Source organism: Carcharodon carcharias, chromosome 13, assembly GCF_017639515.1.
Source record: "Carcharodon carcharias isolate sCarCar2 chromosome 13, sCarCar2.pri, whole genome shotgun sequence".
NCBI lineage: Eukaryota > Metazoa > Chordata > Chondrichthyes > Lamniformes > Lamnidae > Carcharodon > Carcharodon carcharias.
In genome coordinates, this window is record NC_054479.1 from 120,291,973 (window position 1) to 120,313,740 (window position 21,768).

General features: G+C 41.1%; 1 protein-coding gene across 4 annotated transcripts in view; it reads right to left on the reverse strand.

Annotated features, from left to right (window-relative positions):
* orc5 (origin recognition complex, subunit 5) overlaps window positions 1-21,768 on the reverse strand; it is a 113,447-nt gene that overhangs the window by 67,923 nt on the left and 23,756 nt on the right. For all 4 annotated transcript variants that reach the window (XM_041202331.1, XM_041202332.1, XM_041202330.1 and 1 more), the window contains exons 6-9: window positions 13,063-13,174; window positions 10,726-10,856; window positions 3,068-3,116; window positions 571-661 (exon numbers count right to left, since the gene is read on the reverse strand). In XM_041202331.1, coding sequence (XP_041058265.1) covers window positions 571-661; window positions 3,068-3,116; window positions 10,726-10,856; window positions 13,063-13,174 — 383 coding nt within the window. The remainder of the gene's footprint in view (window positions 1-570; window positions 662-3,067; window positions 3,117-10,725; window positions 10,857-13,062; window positions 13,175-21,768) is intronic.

The following is a 21,768-nucleotide window of genomic DNA, read 5'->3' on the forward strand; positions in this document are numbered from 1 at the left end:
TTAACACATAGGACAAGATCTCTATTGTGCTCTCTCCCTGTAGTATCTACTGGCGTTTCAGAAATAACATCTGTTTTTCCATGCAGTGAAAACTAGTGGCCTCACAGTAGGAAATTCAATTAAGGCAACTAGAACTGTATATATGTGTGATGCAACATAAGAAGGTCTGCAGCTGGGAGACATTAAACTCTTCTTGTAATTTGATACCACCAGCTTAACAAAATCAAGTGAACTTCTTTTAGTCAACATTACAGTCACTAGCAAAATGCTTCTTGCAAGATCTCAGATTCTTGGTGGTTGGTCTTTATCTTTGTCACCCTGGTCATGTCTCATTTGGGCTGAGCTAGAAACCAATAGTGAAGTATTTTCTGCTTGTGAAAAATAATTAGAGCCATTCTGCTTGCCACATGAATCTGTGACAAGATTCATGCCACATCTTGAATATATGGCATATTCAAGAGCCACAAATTTTGACTCTGATAATATTCTGGGATGCTCATGTTCACTTCCCCCACTTTAGATGGCAAAATATCATTGAGTGGCTATACTGTTTATTCATCAGGTGATTACCTTGAGATTTCTCGCAGATAAACTGTTTGCATTGCTTTTTTCAGGTGCGGTTCAATGTTTTTCCACAACCGATGAGCATCCTCTTCTCTGGCTTGAAGAAAAACGTTAGCTTTTTCAATCATTGCGTCTGCATTTTCTTTCTGTCCTCTGTATCACAATAACTTCAGTCCCCAATGTCAGCAATACTCCAATGACATTCAAGCAACAAGGAAAATCAAAATTAAGAAGTCTAACATGCTTCTTCATTCCTTCAGTGCCTGCGTACAAATAGATTATGGCAAAACTAGAAACTCTGCAAAGCTAAATTTAAGCAGAATTTCAAATAGGGTAAAAAAAAATGCTTTTCAGATTGAATTGTTAAACTAAAGACAATAGAACATGCCATGTAGCTGCCTTGCTGTCATGGTGAGACACAATGTACACATGCAACACTAAGGTATTTATTTGGGAGCCACAATCCTCATGTAAATTGCTTAAGGGCTGCTCTGAGAAATACACCACAAAGCAATTCAAGCAAGACTTTACTTATATGCCTTATCTCATCCTTTTTCAAAGTTGCTTACAGATGCATGACTTGCAAGAAGTCCTGAACTTCAATTCCCACACAGGAAAAAAAAAGCAACCACATTATATTTGTGACCTTGCAGCTGAGTACCAATCAGCGTCGAAGAGCAGAGCAGCAAATGTACTCTAGATTTAGTTTGGCATCCTTCAAGTGATGGCAGCAAAAATTCCATGTCTGGACTTGTGATTCAGAATCATCTTCAGTGAAGAAGTTAAAGATAGAATAAGCATTTTTACAAATAATGTAGTTAGCTCATAGTGAGCAGAATTTGGCAACAATATAACAAAACTCATTTGTATCCATGCGGTGGTCAAATGACGATGCTATGCAATGAAGCAAACTCGGTGTACAGAATATCAGCCTGACATAATTAGGGCAAATCTTCTCTGCAGATTCTTTTTTATAGCTCCACAAAGATGAAAAATGTGGAACAAAAAAGTAAAACTGAAGAAAATTATTTTGCATAATGACAAACGATAATACCCATCTATAAGTTCACTCTTCTTTTAATTGACTTATTTGAACCTGTCAAGCAATGTGGACGTGCATACATTCTTCACCATGATGAGATTAGTAACAAAGACACTGTATTTCTCATTTCTGCCATGCACAATCGCTGGTTAATGAAACAAGCACCTTTCTTAATACCCAGTCACATGACTGACCAGACAAGACACATTGCAATTCATGCTTTGTCACTAATTATTGCCTAGATGTACACCAAGTAGCTCTAGTGGCAGAATGTGGGGTCTAATTTTAACAAAGTCAAATTCAGAAATGATACTATCCAAGGAATAGGAGCAATTGAATTGGAGGTAGTGCCAGGGATCATAACTTAGAAAAAATTTGAAGTGAGCAGAACAATAATAAATTAAACTTGCAATGAATAAGTCTAAGTAGTGTACAGAGGGGAATATCAGTTGCAATGGTTACCCTATGAGTGGTGCTGAAATATATTTTACATGAAGTTGAAATGAATCTAGAGGAGTAGTGCACTTGACACTTTACATGTGCCAATTTGCAGCAGCAACAAAAAGCAAATATATCGCTTTGTTCACAATCTCGTATCTCAGGTCTGGTCACTAAGATGCAAAGGCAACATGGAAGGCCTTGAGGGAGTGCAAAGATCCCTAGTATCAAATAACTTAAGAGGAAAGGCTGGAAAAGCTTTGAATGTTGGTGCTTAAGAAGGGACCCTCAAGAAGAATACAAGGTAGCAAACTGATACAAAAAATAAATTTAGACCATCATTTGAACAGTCACACATGACTTACAAATGACAAATTTAGGATGGAGAGTGATCCTACACTTTATATGGACTTGCAGGTGCACAAGTGCAGCAAAATGCCAGGAATCATTAAATCAAACAGCCAACTACTGAATTTTGGATGTGGTGGGGGCAGGAGGAAAGTTTTTTTTTCAATTCATCTAGGATGGATGAATGGTCTTCATTAACCTGATCCATCTTGCAAATGTGTAATTTTGAACAATTTTCCTCAGTTTGCTGTTAACTGAACTTTTAAATGGCACCCTGTGTAGTTGCAGATTGCTGCACTTTATTTTGCAGAACAGCATTTCTTGTCAGCTACTCATTGAATGGCAGCATCTGTAGTCTGTCATGCCCTCCTAATTTGAGAGAAAACAGCCTGCTAGGTAGTAGCCTAAAATGAATTTTAACCACCAGTTTTTTTTCCAAATTAAGCTATTACAAGAAATTACAGTTACATTTTCTTTCAGTTGGAAAGCACCTCAACATAACTTCAATAATGGGGCAAGGTTTATATTGAAATTCACCCTTTACCTTTTCCAATTATCAAATAATCATACAATGGCAAGGACCAACTAAATAATTTTTAAACATTTTAAATGTAAGGATTTTCCTCAATGCAGTTATTTAAAAACAGAAATTAAATCTCCTTCTCTAAGGCTTACCATCTCCTCTTTCTACGGGCTCACAGAACTTTGGAAAATTTAGTGCAGCCTGAAAAAGAACAAATGAGCCCTTCAGTCAAAATGTTAGTTCAATTCATTGCCACCAATTGTTAAATCAAACCTCGTTGTCTGCTAGTGTGCAAAAGAAAAGTAAGACATCTTTAGTTTTAAATAAATCACATTCAGACAGTGTTAACCTATTCTCTCCAATTCACTGATAAATTAACAATGTCACTCTAAGTAGTCAGAGGAGGATTGGTATTGGATTGGAGAAATGTTAACATTTCACAACAGTGCAGTATAGGTTGCTCGAAGAATTGAGACTGAAGCAGGAGAGCATCTGAAGCCAAAATCCACAAGCAAAAACATGATACATATCCTCTGGGACTGCTTGATGCTAACAATGTGAAGCCTAAAATGGATAACATTCCATTTCCCAGCATTAACATACAATCTTGATAAATTGCAAACAAAAAATTGAATAAGCTGGAATATTGGTAGTGTAATGAAACTTTCCTATGCTAGAGACTTCAAGGCAATACATAAATGATTAAGTGGTTCACATTTTAACAGGACTAAAACTTATTACATCCAATCTTAAAACACTAAATACAGACATTAGGAAGTTTTGAATATAGCCATTTAATATGACCAATTTAGCCCAATTGTGTGTTTCATTTTTTTGACTACTACACCTCAGACATTGCATGCACCTACAATTCTCAGATTATTTTTTAGTTATGATAAAAGGTAACAAATCTTTTCTTATATTAATGGAATATTTTCAGGAATCAGAACCATTTTCCAACCCTGCACTGGTCTGCCATGCGTGCTCTGGCATGATCTTCCAGGAAGCAGCCTCCTAAATTGGTCACCTCCATCATCCAATTTTTTAAAACTTCACTCACGAGATGCGGGCTTCACTGGCTGGGCTAGCATTTATTGCCCATCCCTAATTGCCCTTGAGAAGGTGTTGGTGAGCTGCCTTCTTGAACCGCTGCAGTCCATGTGGTGTAGGCACACCCACGGTGCTGTTAGGAAGGGAGTTTCAGGATTTTGACCCAGCTACAGTGAAGGAATGCCGAAACATTTCCTAGTCAAGATGGCATGTGACTTGGAGGGGAACTTCCAGTGGTGGTATTCCCATCTGTTTGCTACCCTTGTCCTTCTAGATGGCAGTGGTCGTGGGTTTGGATGCTGCTGAAGAAGCCTTGGTGAATTCCTGAAGTGCATCTTGTAGATGGTACGCACTGCTGCTACTGTGCATTGGTGGTGGAGGGAGTGAATATTTGTGGATGTGGTGCCAATCAAGTGGGCTGCTTTGTCCTGGACAGTGTCAAGCTTCTTGTGGGAGCTGCATCCATCCAGGCAAGTGGGGAGTATTCCATCACACTCCTGACTAGTGCCTTTTAGATGGTGAACAGGCTTTCAGGAGTCAGGAGGTGAGTTACTCGTCGCACGATTCCTAGTCTCTTGTAGCCACAGCATTTATATGGCTAGTCCAGTTCAGTTTCTGGTCAATGATTACCCCCAGGATATTGATAGTGAGGGATTCAGTGCTGGTAATGGCATTGAACATCAAGGGGCGCTGGTTGGATTCTGTTGTTGGAGATAGTCATTGCTTGACACTCATGCAGCTCGAATGTTACTTGCCACATTAGCTCAAGCCTGGATATTGTCTAGGTCTTGCTGCAATTGGACATGGACTGCTTCAGTATTTGAGGAGTCGCGAATGGTGCTGAACATTGTTCAATCATCAGCGAACAACCCCACTTCTGACCTTACGACGAAAGGAAGTTCATTAATGAAGCAGCTGAAGATGGTTGGGCCAAAGACACTACTCTGAGGAACTCCTGCAATGATGTCCTGGAGCTGAGATGATTGCCCTCCAACAATCACAACCATCTTCCTTTATGCTCGGTATGACTCCAACCAGCAGAGAGTCTTCCCCCTGATTACCACTGACACCAATTTTGCTCGGGATCCTTGATGCCGCGCTTGGTCAAATGTGGCCTTGATGTCAAGGACAATCCCACCTCGGGAGTTCAGTTCTTTTGTCCATGTTTGATTCAGGGCTGTAATGAGGTCAGGAGCTGAGTGGCCCTAGCGGAACCCAAACTGGGCGTCAGTGAGGTTATTGCTAAGCAAGTGCCGCTTGATAACCCCTGTTGATGACCCATTCCATTACTTTACTGATGATGGAGAATAGACTGATGGGGCAGTAATTGGGCGGGTTGGATTTGTCCTGCTTTGTATGTACAGGACATACCTGGGAAATTTTCACATTACTGAGTGGATGCCAGTGTTGTAGCTGTACTGAAACAGCTTGGCTAGGGGCGAGGCAAGTTCTGGGGCACAAGTCTTCAGCACTATTGCCGGAATATTGTCAGGGCCCATAGCCTTTCCAGTATCCAGTGCCTTCAGTCATTTCTTGATATCACATGCAGTGAACTGAATTGGCTGAAGACTGGGATCTGTGATGCTGGGGGCCTCTGGAGGAGGCCGAGATGGACCATCCACCCGGCTATAGATTGTAACAAATGCTTCAGCCTTATCTTTTGCACTGATGTGCTGGGCTCCCCCCATCATTGAGGTTGGGGGTATTTGTGGCTGCTTAATCGTCAACCGCCATTCACAGCTGGCAGGACTGCAGAGCTTAGACCTGATCCCTTGGTTGTGGGATTGCTTAGCTCTGTCTATCACTTGCTGCTTATGCTGCTTGTCACGCAAGTAGTCCTGTGTTTATAGCTTTACCAGGTTGACGGCTCATTTTAGGTATGCCTGGTGCTGCTCCTGGCATGCTCCCCTGCACTCTTCATTGAATCATGGTTGATCCCCTGGCTTGATGGTAATAGTCGAGTGGGGGATGTGCCAGGTTATGAGGTTACAGGTTGTGGTTACTGCTGCTGATGACCCACAGTGTCTCATGGGTGCCCAGTCTGGAGTTGCTAGATCTGTTCAAAATCTATCCCATTTAGCACGGTGATAGTGCCGAACAACACAATGAAGAGTATTCTCAATATGAAAGCAGGACTTCGTCTCCACAATGACTGTGCAATGGTCACTCCTACTGATACTGTCATGGACAGATGCATCTGCAGTAGGCAGGCTGGTGAGGATGAGGTCAAGTATGTTCTTCCCTCTTGTTGGTTCGAGACGGTTAAGGATGGCTTGTGGGTTCCAGAGAATCCCCAGCCTTGGACGGCTGGCATGCCCAACGGAAATGTGCATATAATTTCAAAAATAAAGAGGTCCCAAGCCAGGAGGGCCACCATACTGAAGGGAAAACACACTGGGGGATTTGTTTGGGCAGCAGATGTGTCCTTTCATACCTGTGGCCCTATCATTGAGACTCTGGCTCCAATGACCACCTGGCCTACTGCCAGAAGGCCACATCCATGGAACTACCTGACTCTGCACTCAGTGAGAATCTGCTCCAACACTAGGAAGATAACCCAAACCTCCCTGTCGCTTGCCATTTCAACATACCACCCTGTTCTCATGCCCACATGTCCATCTTTGGCCTGCTGCAATGTTCCAGTGAAGCTCAACGCAAACTGGAGCAACAGCACCTCATCTTCCGATTAGGCACTTTACAGCCTTCCGGACTTAACATTGAGTTCAACAACTTCAGATAATGAACTCTCTCCTCCAGCCTCACCCCCTTTCCGATCCTTATATATTTTCTTTTCCCAGCTATTTCTATTATTATTTTTAAATTTATTTCCATTCATTGTCTTACCTCCGCCTTTTAGCCTATTTTGATCCCTTCCCCCTACCCCACCCCCACTAGGGCCATCTGTCACTTGCTTGTCCTGCTTTCTACCCTTAATGTCACAATTTTTAGCTAATATCACCACCATCAACACCCCTTTGTCCTTTTGTCTATGACAACTTTGGCAATCTCTTCTTTGCCTCCACCTATCACTGGCCCTCTATCCAGCTCCACCTGTGCCACCCCCCTCAAACAGCTTATATTTCACCTCATTTCTATTTTTCTTTAGTTCTGATGAAGAGTCACACGGACCCGAAACATTAACTCTGCCTTCCTCTCCACAGATGCTGTCAGACCTGCTGAGTTTTTCCAGCTATTTTTGTTTTTGTTTCAGATTTCCAGCATCCACAGTATTTTGCTTTTATCTAGGAAGATTCTGATGGACACTGCCCATCCTTTGTTAATGCCTTAACTGATCCTGACTACTCGGTGCTACTACATAGGTAGGCAGTCACTCTTGTTGTTCACCTGCCTCTGGCAAGATTGTTGGGAGGAGGAATGTGTCAGGGCATCGACCTAATGCCCTTATTTCCAACCTTGCTCCCAACTGCCTTCAAGCTCACCTCTGCAGGGCCTTCACAGATGCTGCCTAACGCGCTTTCTGGCATTTTCTATTTTTATTTCACATTTCTGCAGTATTTCACTTTTGGTTTTAGGAAATAATGCGAGGTCAGCTCATTGAAACATTATTGTGGCATTCCTGGCACTTCAGTGTTATGATCGATGCAGTCGGTAAAGCGAAGTTATTTTAAAGTTCCAGAGGGAAACTTTAAATAACTGTCATAATCAATAATCTTAAGTGTTATGTTTGAGATGCGACTCTAAACTCAGGAGTCAGACCACTAGTCTGAGGCTTTACATTAAACTAAATGAAACATTTTATTAATTTATACAGGTTAAAATATATGTACAAATAGCTACAAATTACTATCATAACTTTTAACAAATTCCCAAACTAATCTCCATTAAGCCAACAACAACCCATAGACTTAACCAAAACACCAGGCAAAGTATTTTCACCGTACAAACTCAAAATGAGATTCTTTTCACTGTGGAGCCAGATGGAGGCTTACAGCTGCCTTTTGATCTTACATTGCCTCTGCCTGCACACCCGAAAACAACTAAGTTATACCTACCATCCCCACTGAATGTTAATTCTCATTGTATCAACAACCTCTTTGAACTTCACCATTTAACAATGAAACCCTTTTCAGAATACCTATTTTATTAGTAATATAGACATATGGCTTAGTATCTTTAAAAGGGCATAAGTTTTCACCCCAGTTCTTGAATACTCTATTCAAAAAATGCAAATGCACGCTCTCTCTGTTTACATCTCAAACTAGTACATCAAAGCACCCAGACTAGCTGGCTATAATCCAATTAAGACATATCCGCAGACAAAACCTTTATTTTAAAAGAAAAATATTTTCCAAAATATTATATACATTAATAGCTTCATGACATGCAAAATCTCCTTGCCATTATTATTGGAAAGAAAAGGCCTAAATGAAAATAAATATAAGTGACCTTGCATGAGACATGATACAAAGATCACTGGAATACAAAACACCTAATCTAAACACTGGCAGTAGACTACATTTACCTGCCTCTGTCGTCAGGATGAAATAACCTGTTCTGGCGTAACTTTGATTTAGCATTCAGAAACCTGCCAGGCTGGTGTGCCAGTGATGAAGGTGGTAAATACTATGAGACATAACCCATTAATATCAAACTCCTCTTCTGCTTTTAATGCCAGAATGCTTAATGTTTGCTGACACCATCTTTCGATTTCTGCCACGCTTTATTTCAGAGATGAATAACGGCTAAGATGCTGTAATCTTTGCAAAATACCTATGCTTTCAAATAGTTGTCTCCTTTTACGTGCGCACCTACCTTCTGCATGCCATTAAAAGTTTTTTATTTTTACAGCTGACGAAGCATGAGCCAGCTAAATGATGAGTACAACTAGCAGTCTCAACAGCAACGATCACAGTTTGACAATTAAACATTGCTCCCAGTGTAGAAGCAGTTATGGTGAGTTACTCAGCCTGTATGAAAAATCACATGTTCAGACACACTCCCAATCTACAAGATTTTACTTACTGTAGTTAGGCTTTTGTTACACTGTGTCAATTTTGTCTATATATTTATTATACTTGATTTTGACTGCCAGTGTGCACTTCCTGTCCACAAACTTTCCTCTATCAACATTTTTTGGTAATACTTGTAGGTCTACATTGGTAATGCAAACATATTGGTCCAAATCTTCTGATCAGGGTTGAAATCCCTATTTCTGACAAAAAAATACACACTTACTTTCCTCTGATTTCTCAGGGCAATCTTTCAATGGAGGATCCTACAGAACTCAGTCAGTGCAGGAAACCTCGGAGGAAGCAGCGGAGAGAATCCACGAAGAAACCATGCCCCTTTTTATGGCGCTGCCATATTCTGTTAAGTGAAGTTTAAATGACCCAAAGCTTCTCTGAAAAGCTAGAGAGAGAAGGTGGGTGGGTGAGAGGTCAGAGAATGGGTAAAGGGGTAGGGTCAGTGGGGGGTCGTGTGCGGGAAAGAGAGTCGTAGGGTCAGAATGGGGTAGTAAGGTGGCCAGTGTGAATGAGTTAGGAGTGGGCAAGTTCTGTTGTTATCCAGGCGTTAAACTAGGTTTTAATCCATCTAACATTTCCTGGTAACTATCCAGGTAAGTAAGTCTCAGAGTTGGAAATTTTTTTTCAAAGGGTCCCAGGGAGCAGGGGAATTGACCTTCTTAAGTTCAAACTTCACGGATAATTCCCATGGAGTCATTGTGGGGTCCCATAGCTTATCTTGGGGGGCATCAGGTCTCCGACTATCCAGGGACTGGAAGATCTGGGCCATTAAATGAAGATTTTCTTTGGAATTCCGATGTCAACACTTACCTGTAACAATTAACTGTCATAACATTGTTGACTTTGTATGACCTCATCATTCACTCACACAACTACCAAATCTCTACTTCTGAAGCTCACGTTTACTTTGCACTTCCGCTTGGAGAAAGAAAGTATTTGTTTCTTGCAGACCAAAATTAAGTTTACTTTTACTTCCTGCCGCTCCCTAACCTGTTCTAGGCCATTCAAGCATCCTGTCCCAAGATTTTTCTTTCAATAACCTCTGTCACCCAGTTGTCCACTTTGGTTTCTCCAATCTTTGGTCTTGTTCCACTCACTGATTAGTTTTTTCTTTAAATTCAAAGCTCCACCCTCTCCCTTCAGCCTCTTCCCAATCCTTTGGCCTGTTTGATTGGCACCCCATCCACAAACATCCCATGAATGAATAAAATGAATTAAAAAAAAACTTTAATTTCAAGCACTTTACTCTCTGCTTGTGGCTGAACACTTTGTTAAAAAAAAACATTGCTAGTTCCATTCCTACAATAACATTGGCACTTGAGGCTTTATTACTATCCCCGATCTGGTGTTCTGTCCTTGGTCCAAACCCTAGCCTAAACAATCCCTTAACAGGCACAAAGTACCGGCTGCATGTCCAACCAGGACCACTCTACCTATACAGGCAGTGAATTATGGTGTCACCTGTAACAAAACAGGAAGAGTCCAAGCCTCCAGTTGACTACTCCAAGATTCTATCACTAAGCCAGACTTGTTAGTCAATTATCAAATTATAATACAATAGTATACCTACTTCTCAATCTCAGCACCACTACAATCAGGATGAAAAACAGAGGGAAAGGTCCCACAGTCACCAAATAGGTGACGACTTCAGAGCAACACTGTCAGATATTTGACTCTCAGGATGCAGTTGACACACAGCCCAGGGACGCAAAGAGGGTTTGAGGGGTGCGGGGGTAGAGAAACACATAGTTCCACACAGAGCATTAGAAACTTACTAGATGTCGCAGCTCTTTTAAATCTCGACAGACAGTGTAGAACACTCCAAGTAGAATATTAATATAAGAAGCATAAAAATCTGCGGAGAATTCTGGAGGATGATCATGTGAAAGAATTTTCTGGAGGTCAGCTGAAATTTAAAAACAAGCAGTTTCAGTAATGGTAATTGTCATTAGATATATTAATTTACTTCATACAATATTCTATATATTCCCTCATAAGATCAGAAATGGGAATACTCACTGATGATTGCACAGTGTTCAGCATTATTCATGACTCCTCAGATACTGAAGCAGTCCGTGCCCATATGCAGAAAGACCTGAACAACATTCAGGTTTGGGCTGATAAGTTGCAAGTAACATTCGGGCCACACAAGTGCCAGGCAATGACCATCCCAACAAGAGAGAATCCAATCATCTGCCTGTGACACTCAATGGCATTACCATCGCTGAATCCCCCACTATCAACATCCTGGGGGTTATCATTGACGGGAAACTGAACTGGACCAGCCATATAAATACTGTGGCTACAAGTGCAGGTCAGAGGCTGGGAATTCTGAGAAGCGTAACTCACCTCCTGATTCCCCAAAGCCTGTTCACCATCTACAAGGCACAAATCAGGAGTGTGATGGAATACTCCCACTTGTCTGGATGAGTGCAGTTCCAACAACAGTCAAGAAGCTCGACAACATCTAGGACAAAGCGTCCCGCTTGATTGGGACATCACCCACTAGCTTCGACATCCACTCCCTCCACCACTGAGGCACACTGGCAGCAGTGTGTACCAACTACAAAGATGCACTGCAGTAATTTAACAAGGTTCCTTCAACAGCACCTTTCAAACCCACAACCTCTACCACCTTGAAGAACAAGGGTAATAGATGCATGGGAACACCACCACCTGCAAGTTCCCTTCCAAGTCACACACCATACTTGACTTGGAACTATATCACCATTCCTCCAATATGGACTGCAGTGGTTCAAAAAGTCAGCTCACCACCACCACCTTCTCAAGGACAATGAAGGATGGGCAAGAAGAATGCCGGCATAGCCAGCCACGTCCACATTCCGTGAAAGAATAAAAAGACTATAGGTCATATGCCTAGATCATTGTTGTTCTGCTCGTCATTTTGGACATGTTTCAGCTGGAGGCTGATGAGGATGTTGTCAAAAGGCACGAGTTGAAATCAAACAAAGCGGCCAAAAATACATGTATAGTAATACATAGAAGTTACAAGATGGAAACAGGCCATATTCTGCCCAAACAGTTTACCCTTCCCATGAGAGAACAGACCTAATCACATTTACCATCTTGCTCCCATTTCTCCAAAAAGGTGCAGTTGCCTGCCCATATTGCAACATATTAAATTTCTTGCTCCGATGAGCTTTTCTGCTTAATTTCCAAATGGATAAACTTTGGGAAACATCTGCCACAATCTGCATTATTGTCGATCCCACATTCTCAAAACTGCAATGAATTTGTCATCAAAAACCCATCCAAACCTACAATTACTAGTCTAATGCTATGGCTGCTTGCCAGTTCTGAAGTGCTGTTACTACTCATTCAAGGTAGTTTGAAGATCAGGCATCCCATCTGTTTCAAGGGGTGCTAATGTTAAAAATACAATTCCTACCCACTTACTCATCCCCTTTTACTATGTAGGCCAAAATAGCTGATGTTATTCAGTAAGGCTAAGAATAGAAGAAAGATTAGAGTGAACGGTAGTCAGCGGGGCTTTGCAATGTCATTTTGGGGAAAAAAAATTCAATGCAGAATTTTAATTCATTAAAGTGCAGTACTTGAAAACAAACAATTAAATTTTGATTCATGCAATAAAATATGTAAATGTGTGTCATGTGGGTCAGCTGTGGCTCAGTTGGTTGCACTCTCGAACCCATAACCTTCTGACATAGAGGCATATCCCACTCCAGAGACTTCAGTAGAAAAATCTAGCCTGAGATTCCAGTGCTGTACTGAAGGAGTGTTACACTGTTGGAGGTGCCATCTTTCAGATGAGACATTAAACTAAAGCCCCGTCTACCTTTTCAGGTGGATGCAAAGATCCCATGGTACTGTTTTGACGAGCTGGGAGCCATCCCCAGTGTACTAGCCAATATTTATCCCTCAATCAACATCACAAAAAACAGATTATCTGGTCATTAATATTGCTATTTGCTAGAGTTTGCTGCATGCAAACTAGCTCCACATTTCCTACTACACTTCAAAAGCAATTAATGGCACTCTGTATAAATGTAAGTCTTTTTTTAAACCTTTTTCTATAGTGTTACTATGTATTACTAATCAAAGAATGAAAGCTATAAACAGTGCCGTTTTACCTTTGCTGTAGTCAGGGAAATGCAAGATTAAAGGCTCAAAGCAGCCTGTATTTGGCCGAAATTTTTCCCAAACAATCTCACTGAGGAAGATAACTGTTGCATTTACTTCAGCCTGTGAATGAGGCAAAAGTTATTATTAAAATTCATTTAGTTTTTAAAAAATCTAGAGTCAATGACCACTTATTCTTAAAGAGGAAGGAACATGTAGGAAGCATTTTGTATCAGTGTCATGCTAGATTTTTATTAACATCAACCTGTAGATGTTACAGAAAGGTGTTGCAAACAGCTAGGTGCTGGACTATAGACAATCTGAAGGGCTACTCTGAGGCAGTCTGACTCCAAGAAAGGAAACTAAGATCTAAGGAAACTTTGGCTGATTCTGATAAACCATGTTACAAGGGCTTGTGCAGTATTTAAGCTGATCTGCAGCTATATTCATATTGCTTGCAAGAAGTCGCTCCATGGGATAAATGTGGTCAATGATAAATTTGATCACCAGAGCATCCTAGAAAGGAGAGATGCCCTACTTTAACAGGTTCATACCAGTGTCACAATTGAAGTTCTTTAAAAAAAAGTGTTGGCCAAAAGAGGTTACACTTTGAAGAAAAAAATAAGATACAATTAAATTGAATGCAATATTACATCATTTGTTGCTGCTACTGGAGTGAAAACACAGTCTTGTAGCACTTAACTTCACACTTATCATTTCTTAAGGAGTTTCTCCTTGATCTACCCAGAATCAATACTGTGCAACAGAAACCCCTAAATGGTATTGGAGTAGTATATATTTAAAGACTCCACCCTATCCTACTTCCTGTTAGATATTTTGTCCACCTCGTCTTTTCTTTGATCTTTCAAAACTGCAGACCTCCTCTGGGTGAGAAGGAGCACAAATTAATCACTCTCATCCACCCACTATAATAAAGTTCCAAACATTAGGTTTGGAATAAAAAGCTAAAAACTGCAGGTGCTGGAAATTGGAAGCAATGGGCCATAGCTTCCAACTAGTGTCAGAAAGTGCTGGCCCACAGGAGTACAAAGAAATAAATGCACACTTACCTGGTCTTGAAAATTACGCTGACCCTTCTGTTCACTGGAGCTGCTTGGGGTCTGCATCGAATGACTCCTCGCAGGCCCCCGCGAAGTACAGCTCCGGTGGATTCATAGGGGCCACACCCCCTTTTTTATGGCACTTGCTGCCATAAAGCAGGTAAGCGGGAGGTTGGGGAGAGCCCCACAGATGTGGCGGAAGTCCCGTGGGATCAGTCTGGGTCTTTACAATAGTTACCCAGAAGTTAGAAGAGGTTATAATTCTTCTTCTCAGTAACTATTGGTGTAACCATCCAAAGTTAGCGACTTAAGCCACATTTTTGAATGGTCCCCAGTGCAGCATAATTGTCCAGAGGAAGCGTGCACTTGTGGCCAATTGCCTTGCAAACCTTTACCTAGGAGCTTCAGGAGAGATTCCCCAGTGCATCTTTGGAGTGCCCCCCAATCTGAAAATGGGGAGCTCGGAAGCTATGGCCCAGTAACAGTGCTAGAAACACACAACAGTTTAGTCGGCATCGGAGGAACAGATAAGCCACACAAGAGAGGTTATCAGAACTGAAAGAAATTACAGAACAGCATTTCAAGGAATAAGGGGAGGAGTGAGAGGAAAGAGTTGCAAAACAAATACACAAACACAAGAAGCAAAATTAGCTTTAAAGTGCACAATTGGAAAACAGGAGATGATTGAATGGCTGAAGTGATATCTATGAGCGATGAAGAGGCACAATGAACAAAATTAAAACCATTTCAAGGCACAAAACGTATTAATAGCTGAGGCAAAGTGGGAGGAGTGGGGTGGTGGCAGTGAGTGCATGTAGAAATGAAGTAGTGAAAAAGTGGTCCAAGAGCCAAGTTAACCTGCTTTTTTCCTGACACCTATAGAAGCACATTTACGATGCAAAGAACAAAATAACGCCTACTATCCAAATTCAGATGTTCACTTAAAGTGCTGGTCTGATGGCAACATTGAGCTGGTTTCCAGTCTAAAATCTAGACAGTCCAATCCAAGTAATAGCTTGACACATTGGAATCATTTATATCTACTGCCTCAAGTTTTTTTCTGAGTCAATAGGTAGATGGTTTACATCCAGGTTATATTGACACATATTTGAACACACCCATTCACTCTGAAATCTAATGTAATACTACACATGTGCAGTGCTTAAGTAATGGTGCTCTGAGGTTCAGAGAAATCCAGAGCACATGATTATGTCCAGGACTCAGAAAACATCATTCAAATATACCCAACTTGTACCAACAGGTTAACAGTTATATCTTACATTTATATAGCACCATGTAGCAAAACATTTCAGGGTGTTTCACAAGAGGGTTATCAAACAAAATATGACACTTTGCCACCTAAGGAAATATTAGGTCTGGTGATTGAACAAAAGCATGGTCAAAAAGATAAGTTTTAAAGAGTGCCTTAAAAAGAGGAGAGGTAGAAAGCTTTAGGTAAAAATTCCAGAGCTTAGGGCAAAGGCAGCTGAAGACAAGGTTACGAACAGTGAAACAAAGAAAATTGATGATGTCCAAGAGGCTAGAACTGGAAGAGTGGTGAGATCTCGGAGGGTTGAGGGGCTGGAGGAGGTTTCAGAGTGGGTCATGGAGGGATTTAAAAACAAGAATGGAAATTTTAAAACTGAGACGTATTGGACCAACAGCCAATGCAAGTAATCTAAAACAGGGGTAATGGATGAGCGAACTTGGTGCGAGTTAAGAAAATACAGTTTTAGATTTGCGTAAGTTTGTGGAATTTCACTTACTGAAAATGGATAATTGGCATGCCTGTTAAAAAGACAATCTGTACCACAATATTCTGAAGAACAAATATGTTTGATTATACTGTATTTATTTTAAAAATACAAAGTGTAAAGGGTAGAAACAAGTTCCTCTTTAAAAGTGGCAATTTTGAAACTCTTCATCTGAAAGTTTTATTGAAAAATTCAGTCAATCATCGTAAAATCCAGTGCATTCTTGCCATCTCTGGTTTAGGCCACTGCATTCTAAAAAAAAATTTCGAATGTTACGGTAAATTTTTGATTCCCCGTAACAATTTCTTTTTTTTTTAAAGATATTGCTTTGGGATGGTTAGAAAATGCATCCTGTTGGACCATGTAATCTATCATGTTTTTAAATGGCACTGGCTGCTATACAGCTTACTTAGATTAGTATTCCACTTTCACCATACACGCTGGCTGATAACTGCAAACAGAAAAGAAAGGCCATACATCATAAGCAGCACACAGGTACCATCAATGTCTATCAAAATGAAAAATATTCAGCCATTTTTCAAAAGTCATTAAAAATTAGATTTAAGTGACATCAGTGATAAACACTTCTAAATGTTGAGTAATTTTATCAAGATATTTTCAGGTTATTTGAAGAGCCTAACCATTACCACAAAGGACAGTTGTGAGGTCCTAAATAACAGAATGTGCAATGCTGCACTTACTCACTTTAATGGAAAACTGACAGTGCGATTAGTGAGATCACTGACAACAGCTAGTTGTATGTGACACTTAGGATCAGGTACCGATTAACTATAAAATTAAGCAATTTATCAATTCTGAGCCATACCTTGCAACATGATAAGCCCTAGCCTTCTGTTAACACTTTGAAGTTCAAGAGCTGAATTTGAGAAACAAAACTTTAAAAGGAAAGCACATAATTGAGAGAAAAACATGTCAGAATATTTTAATAAAATGCATTTTTGTCTTATCTTGGAAAACATAGGGTGTTGGCGTTTAGTTACTACATATATAGGTAAGGCATTATCTTGAATTGCCTGGAATAGAGTCCCCCATCTCAGTTTTAGTGTTTCAAACCAAATGCTTGACCACACACAAAAAAGGTTCTCTTCCCTCTTCTTGTGGCTTCACCTGTGATCCTGGTCCCCCTCACATAATTTAATCATTGTTCCATACTATAAATATACAGGATCACCTCTAAGATGTCTCACTTCATGATTGAAAAACCCAAGTTTCTTCTATCTATGCCAGAGAGTGGTCATAGACACAACAGGCTATGTGGCCACCTTCTGTGTTATAACCATTCTATGCTCCCAATTATTTACCTCTCTTTTGAAAGTTATTAAATCTATTTGTTTCCACTATCCTTTCAGGCAATGCTATCCAAATCATAACACTGGCTATCACAGGAAACAATTTCTCCTTGTTTACTCTATCAAAACCCTTCATGATTTTGAACCCATTTATCTAATCTCCTCAACCTCTCTGCTCCAAATAGAATAAACAGAGCTTCTCTGTTCTCCCCACATAACTGAAGTCTCTCATCTAATTCAAGTAAATCTCCTTACACCATCTCCAAGGCATTCACATCCTCCTAAAGTTTGTTGCACAGGATTGGCCATAATACTCGAGCTGAGGTTTAACCAGTGAATTATAAAGGCTTATCATAGTAACCTTGCTTTTGTACTTTATGCCTCTATTTATAAAACCAAGGATCATGTATGCCTTTTTAATAGCCTTCTCGACTTGCCCTCCCAGTTTCAAAGATTTGTGTAGATATACAAGGTCTCTCTGTTCCTGCACCTGCTTTAAAATAGTCCCATTTAATTTATGTTGCCTCTTCATTCCTCCTACCAAAGTGAATCAGTTCAGACATATCTGCATAACTTGTAACTGCCATGCCCATTTCATCAATCTATGTTTTCCTGAAGTTCATTATTATCATCGCCATTGCTTGCTATATTTCCACGTTTCATGTCTTCTGCAAATGTAAGTAATCTCTAAACAATACATTCAAGGGAAGGTTTAGCATTAAAGGTTAGCATTAAACACCTCAATACCTAATCCAATGAAGGGGTTAAGTACAGAAAATTAAATACAAAGTATAATGCCAGAATACTAGGCTGTCCATTTCTCTCAACCTTTTGGATGCCTCAATGTAATGCCTGATTTTTAAAAAAAAATCTTAATAGCACGTGCATGGGACAGATAGTATACATAGTTAAAAAAAATTGCATTTTACTATTTTAGCAGTTTCTTTTCACTGCCAATACAACTCCTGCAAGCAAGTTTAATAAGACAGAATGGAGACCCTACTCCATTAATGCTGTCCTACAATTGCCCAGGAGTGTGTGCATAGTTTGGGAAGCCAAACAATACAATTTTTCTCTGTACCAGTGGGAAGCCACCTATCAGATCCCTGGGATGTACTTTCCAAAGCAGCTTGGCCAAGATCAAGAATTCTGTGTAGATAACTGTTTTGATTTTGAAAGTGAAGTACATTTGAAGCTCTAAACAGCTATATCGCTATTGTATCAAGCGAACTAATTTTCGAAAACCATCCCAGTTAACAACAGAAGGCTATTTACTAAACTTGTTAAAATTCAATTAAGTTAGAAGAAAATTTTACTTAGATGACAACACAAGAGAACATAGAAAGGGAAACAGATGGCGCCTTTAACATCATAAACCATTCCAAGGCACTTCACGGGAGCCTTATTGAACAATATCTAACACTAAAGTAACTTGACTTGATTAGGACAGGTGACCAACCAAAAGCTTGGTCAAAGAGACAGATTTTAAGGGATTGTCTTGGAGGATAGAGATGGGTACCAGATTAGATAGCTTTCTCCACCTTCCCCCGAAAGCAGGTGCAGGGATTGCAGTGCATGATTAACCCACATCCATAGCTTAAACTGATGGTAACGCACTAACATTGTGGTGTCTGAAGAGTAGCATTTGTGCGTGCAGCTGGCATTAATTGCACTGTTCATTGGCTGCAGGCATTAGAAGGAGGCTCATCACTTCTTAAAGCTAGTCTGTACTTCTAAGGGGGAAACGCATTATGGCTGAAGGTGGTGCAGGGAGTCATGCAGGAAATGACTTTGACCTAGGAAGCAGAGAATTACGGTACACCATGGGGGAGAATGAGCTCCAAGATTTTCCAAAGTTGCAGTGAAGGTCTCACAAGATATGGAAAGATGTCCTGTAGCCAAAAAGGGCCACGCAGCTCTCCAGATACAGTAAAAAGGCACTGGGAGCAGTTAGCCCTGGAGATCAATACCAGGAGCCTAGCCCCATGGATACAGTGGTGCAAGAAGTTCAATGAACTTATGAGTGGTTAAGGTCACTGAACACATCTTCAAATGCCATATCCTACCAACTATAATACTAGCCTCAAACCACTCAATTCACCATACCCCCAAATCATTAGACCTACCCACAATCTATCAGTCAGAATTCATATCTAACATTATATGTTCCACTGCATCGCAAATACTTGGCATTCCTGCAAGCTTCAGAATCATCCCAAAGCTTCCACACAGTGCCGGCTAGCCAAACCACAAAAGCCACATCACTCAAATATATTTCATGACACTCATTGGCCCATTTCCCTTTTTCTTACTGGACAAGTTTGCAAACAACCTGCTGGAACTAACGGTGGGGAGGAAGACAGAGAGAGAGAGGGAGGGAGAGAACTGTATGTCCTAGCCCCCATGAAGGCAACACTGCTGGCCATTATTGAAATAACTATGGCTGAGGCCATGGTCAGCAGTGGAGCTGAAACCATTGAAGAAAACAATATCCTCATAACTAATCCTCCTCACATCCAACTTCCATCTCCCATAATTTCTTCTGATTTATAAGCTCCAGGTGGTATAAAGCATACACCTCTTTCCCCCACTCCTCTCACCACAACCTTACCTTGCACCATTTACCTTTCAGATTCCTGATAACTGCAAAATGGAGGAAGAGAGAGAGAGAAGACAACATACAGTCGCTTGTTTTCACATTGCCTCTATCTTAACCTCTTAAGATGTGCACACAGTCTGCATATGGTGGGACACCAGGCAGGGGACAAGGGTAGCACGGCATGCCAGAGAGAGTGTTTACACAAGTTCTGCCGGCAAGTTCAGATGAGGAGTTCCATGAGATGTGCTACAAAAGATCGCTCATAGGCATACACAACAAAATTCTTGATGCAATGGGAAGCCTACAAGAAAGTCTGCACCCAGTGTCGAGGAACATACCGGAATCTGGCACCAACTTGTCTCAGGCCTTTGTGCTTAATGTGGAGGCCATTCTTCCCATCATGGAAGTCACAGCCAAATTTTCTTCCATTTATGGTACGTGGGTGTTGATGGCAAGGCCATCATTGACCACCAATTGCCCTCGAGAAGTTAGTGGTAAGTGTCCTTGACCTGCTGCAGTCCATGTGGTGTAGATACTCCCACAGAGCCCTTACATAGGGAGTTCCAGGATTCTGACACAATGACAATGAAGAGATAATTCCAATTCAGGATAGTGAGAGACTTGGTGGGAACTTGAAGATGGTGGCACTCTCATTATCTGTCTGCTGCCCTCATTCCACTTGGTGGTAGAAGTCACGGATTTGAAAAGCGCTGTTGAAGGAGGCTTGGTGAGTACTGCAGTACACCTTGTAGAATGGACACACAGCTGCCACTGTGCGCAGGTGGTGGGGGGAGTGAATGTTTAAGGTGGTGGATGGGGTGCCAATCAAACAATTGCTTTTCCTGACTGGTGTTGAGCTTGAGTGTTGTAGCAGCTGCACTCATCCAGGCAGGTGGAGAGAATTTGATCACACTCTTGATTTGTGCCATGTAGATGGTGAACAAATGCTGGGGAAGTCAAGAGGCAAGTTATTCTCTGCAGAATTCCCAGCCACAATATATGTATGGCTGGTCTAGTTCAGTTCTGGTCAATTTTAACCCCCCAGGATGTTGTTGGTGGAGAATTCAGAAATGGTAATGCTGTTGAATGTCAAGGGAAGATGATTAGGGTCTCTTTTGTTGGAGATGATCATTGCCTGAGGTAGCAAGTAACATGAGCACTACATATCAGCCCAAGCATGTTGTCAAGGTCTTGTTACATGTGGACATGGACTGCTTCATTAGGGAGGAGTTGCAAATGGGACTGAACACTGCACAATCAGCAAATATCCCCACTTCTGACCTTATGATGGAAGGAAGGTCATTGATGAAGCACGCTGAAAACAGCTGACTCTAGAGCACTGCCCTGAGGTACTCCTGTAGCAATATCCTGGGGCTGAGATGATGCAGTTGTTCAAGACCAAACCATAATCTTTTGTGCTAGGTGTGACTCCAACCAGTGAAGAGTTTTACCCCTGCTTCCCCTGATTTCAATTTTGCTAGGGCTCCTTGATACCACAATTGGATAAATGTTGCCTTGATGTCAAGAGCAGTCACTTTCACGTTATTTCTTTGGCCAAGTTTGGACAAAGCTGTAATCAAATCTGGAGTCGAGTGTCCCTTGCAGAACCCAAGCTGAGCATTGATCAGCAGATTATTGCTGAGTAAGTGCTGCTTGATATTACTGTCGATGACATACCTGAACATTTTCCATATTGTCCTATTGATAGCCAATGTTGTGGCTGTACTGGGACAGCTTGCATGGATAATTCTGAAGCTCAGGTCTTCAGCACCACCAAACAGATGTTGTCAGTGCCCACTGCCTCTACTGCATAGAGTGCACTCAACTGTTTCTCAACATCACATGGAATGAAATGAATTGGCTGAAGACTGATTTCTCTGAATGTGCAGCTCTCAGGAAGAAACAGAGACGGATCGCCCACTCTATACTTCTGGCCAGAAACTGAATTCTGGCACATATTTCAGTCTTGTCTTTCGCACTGGCGTGGTGGGCT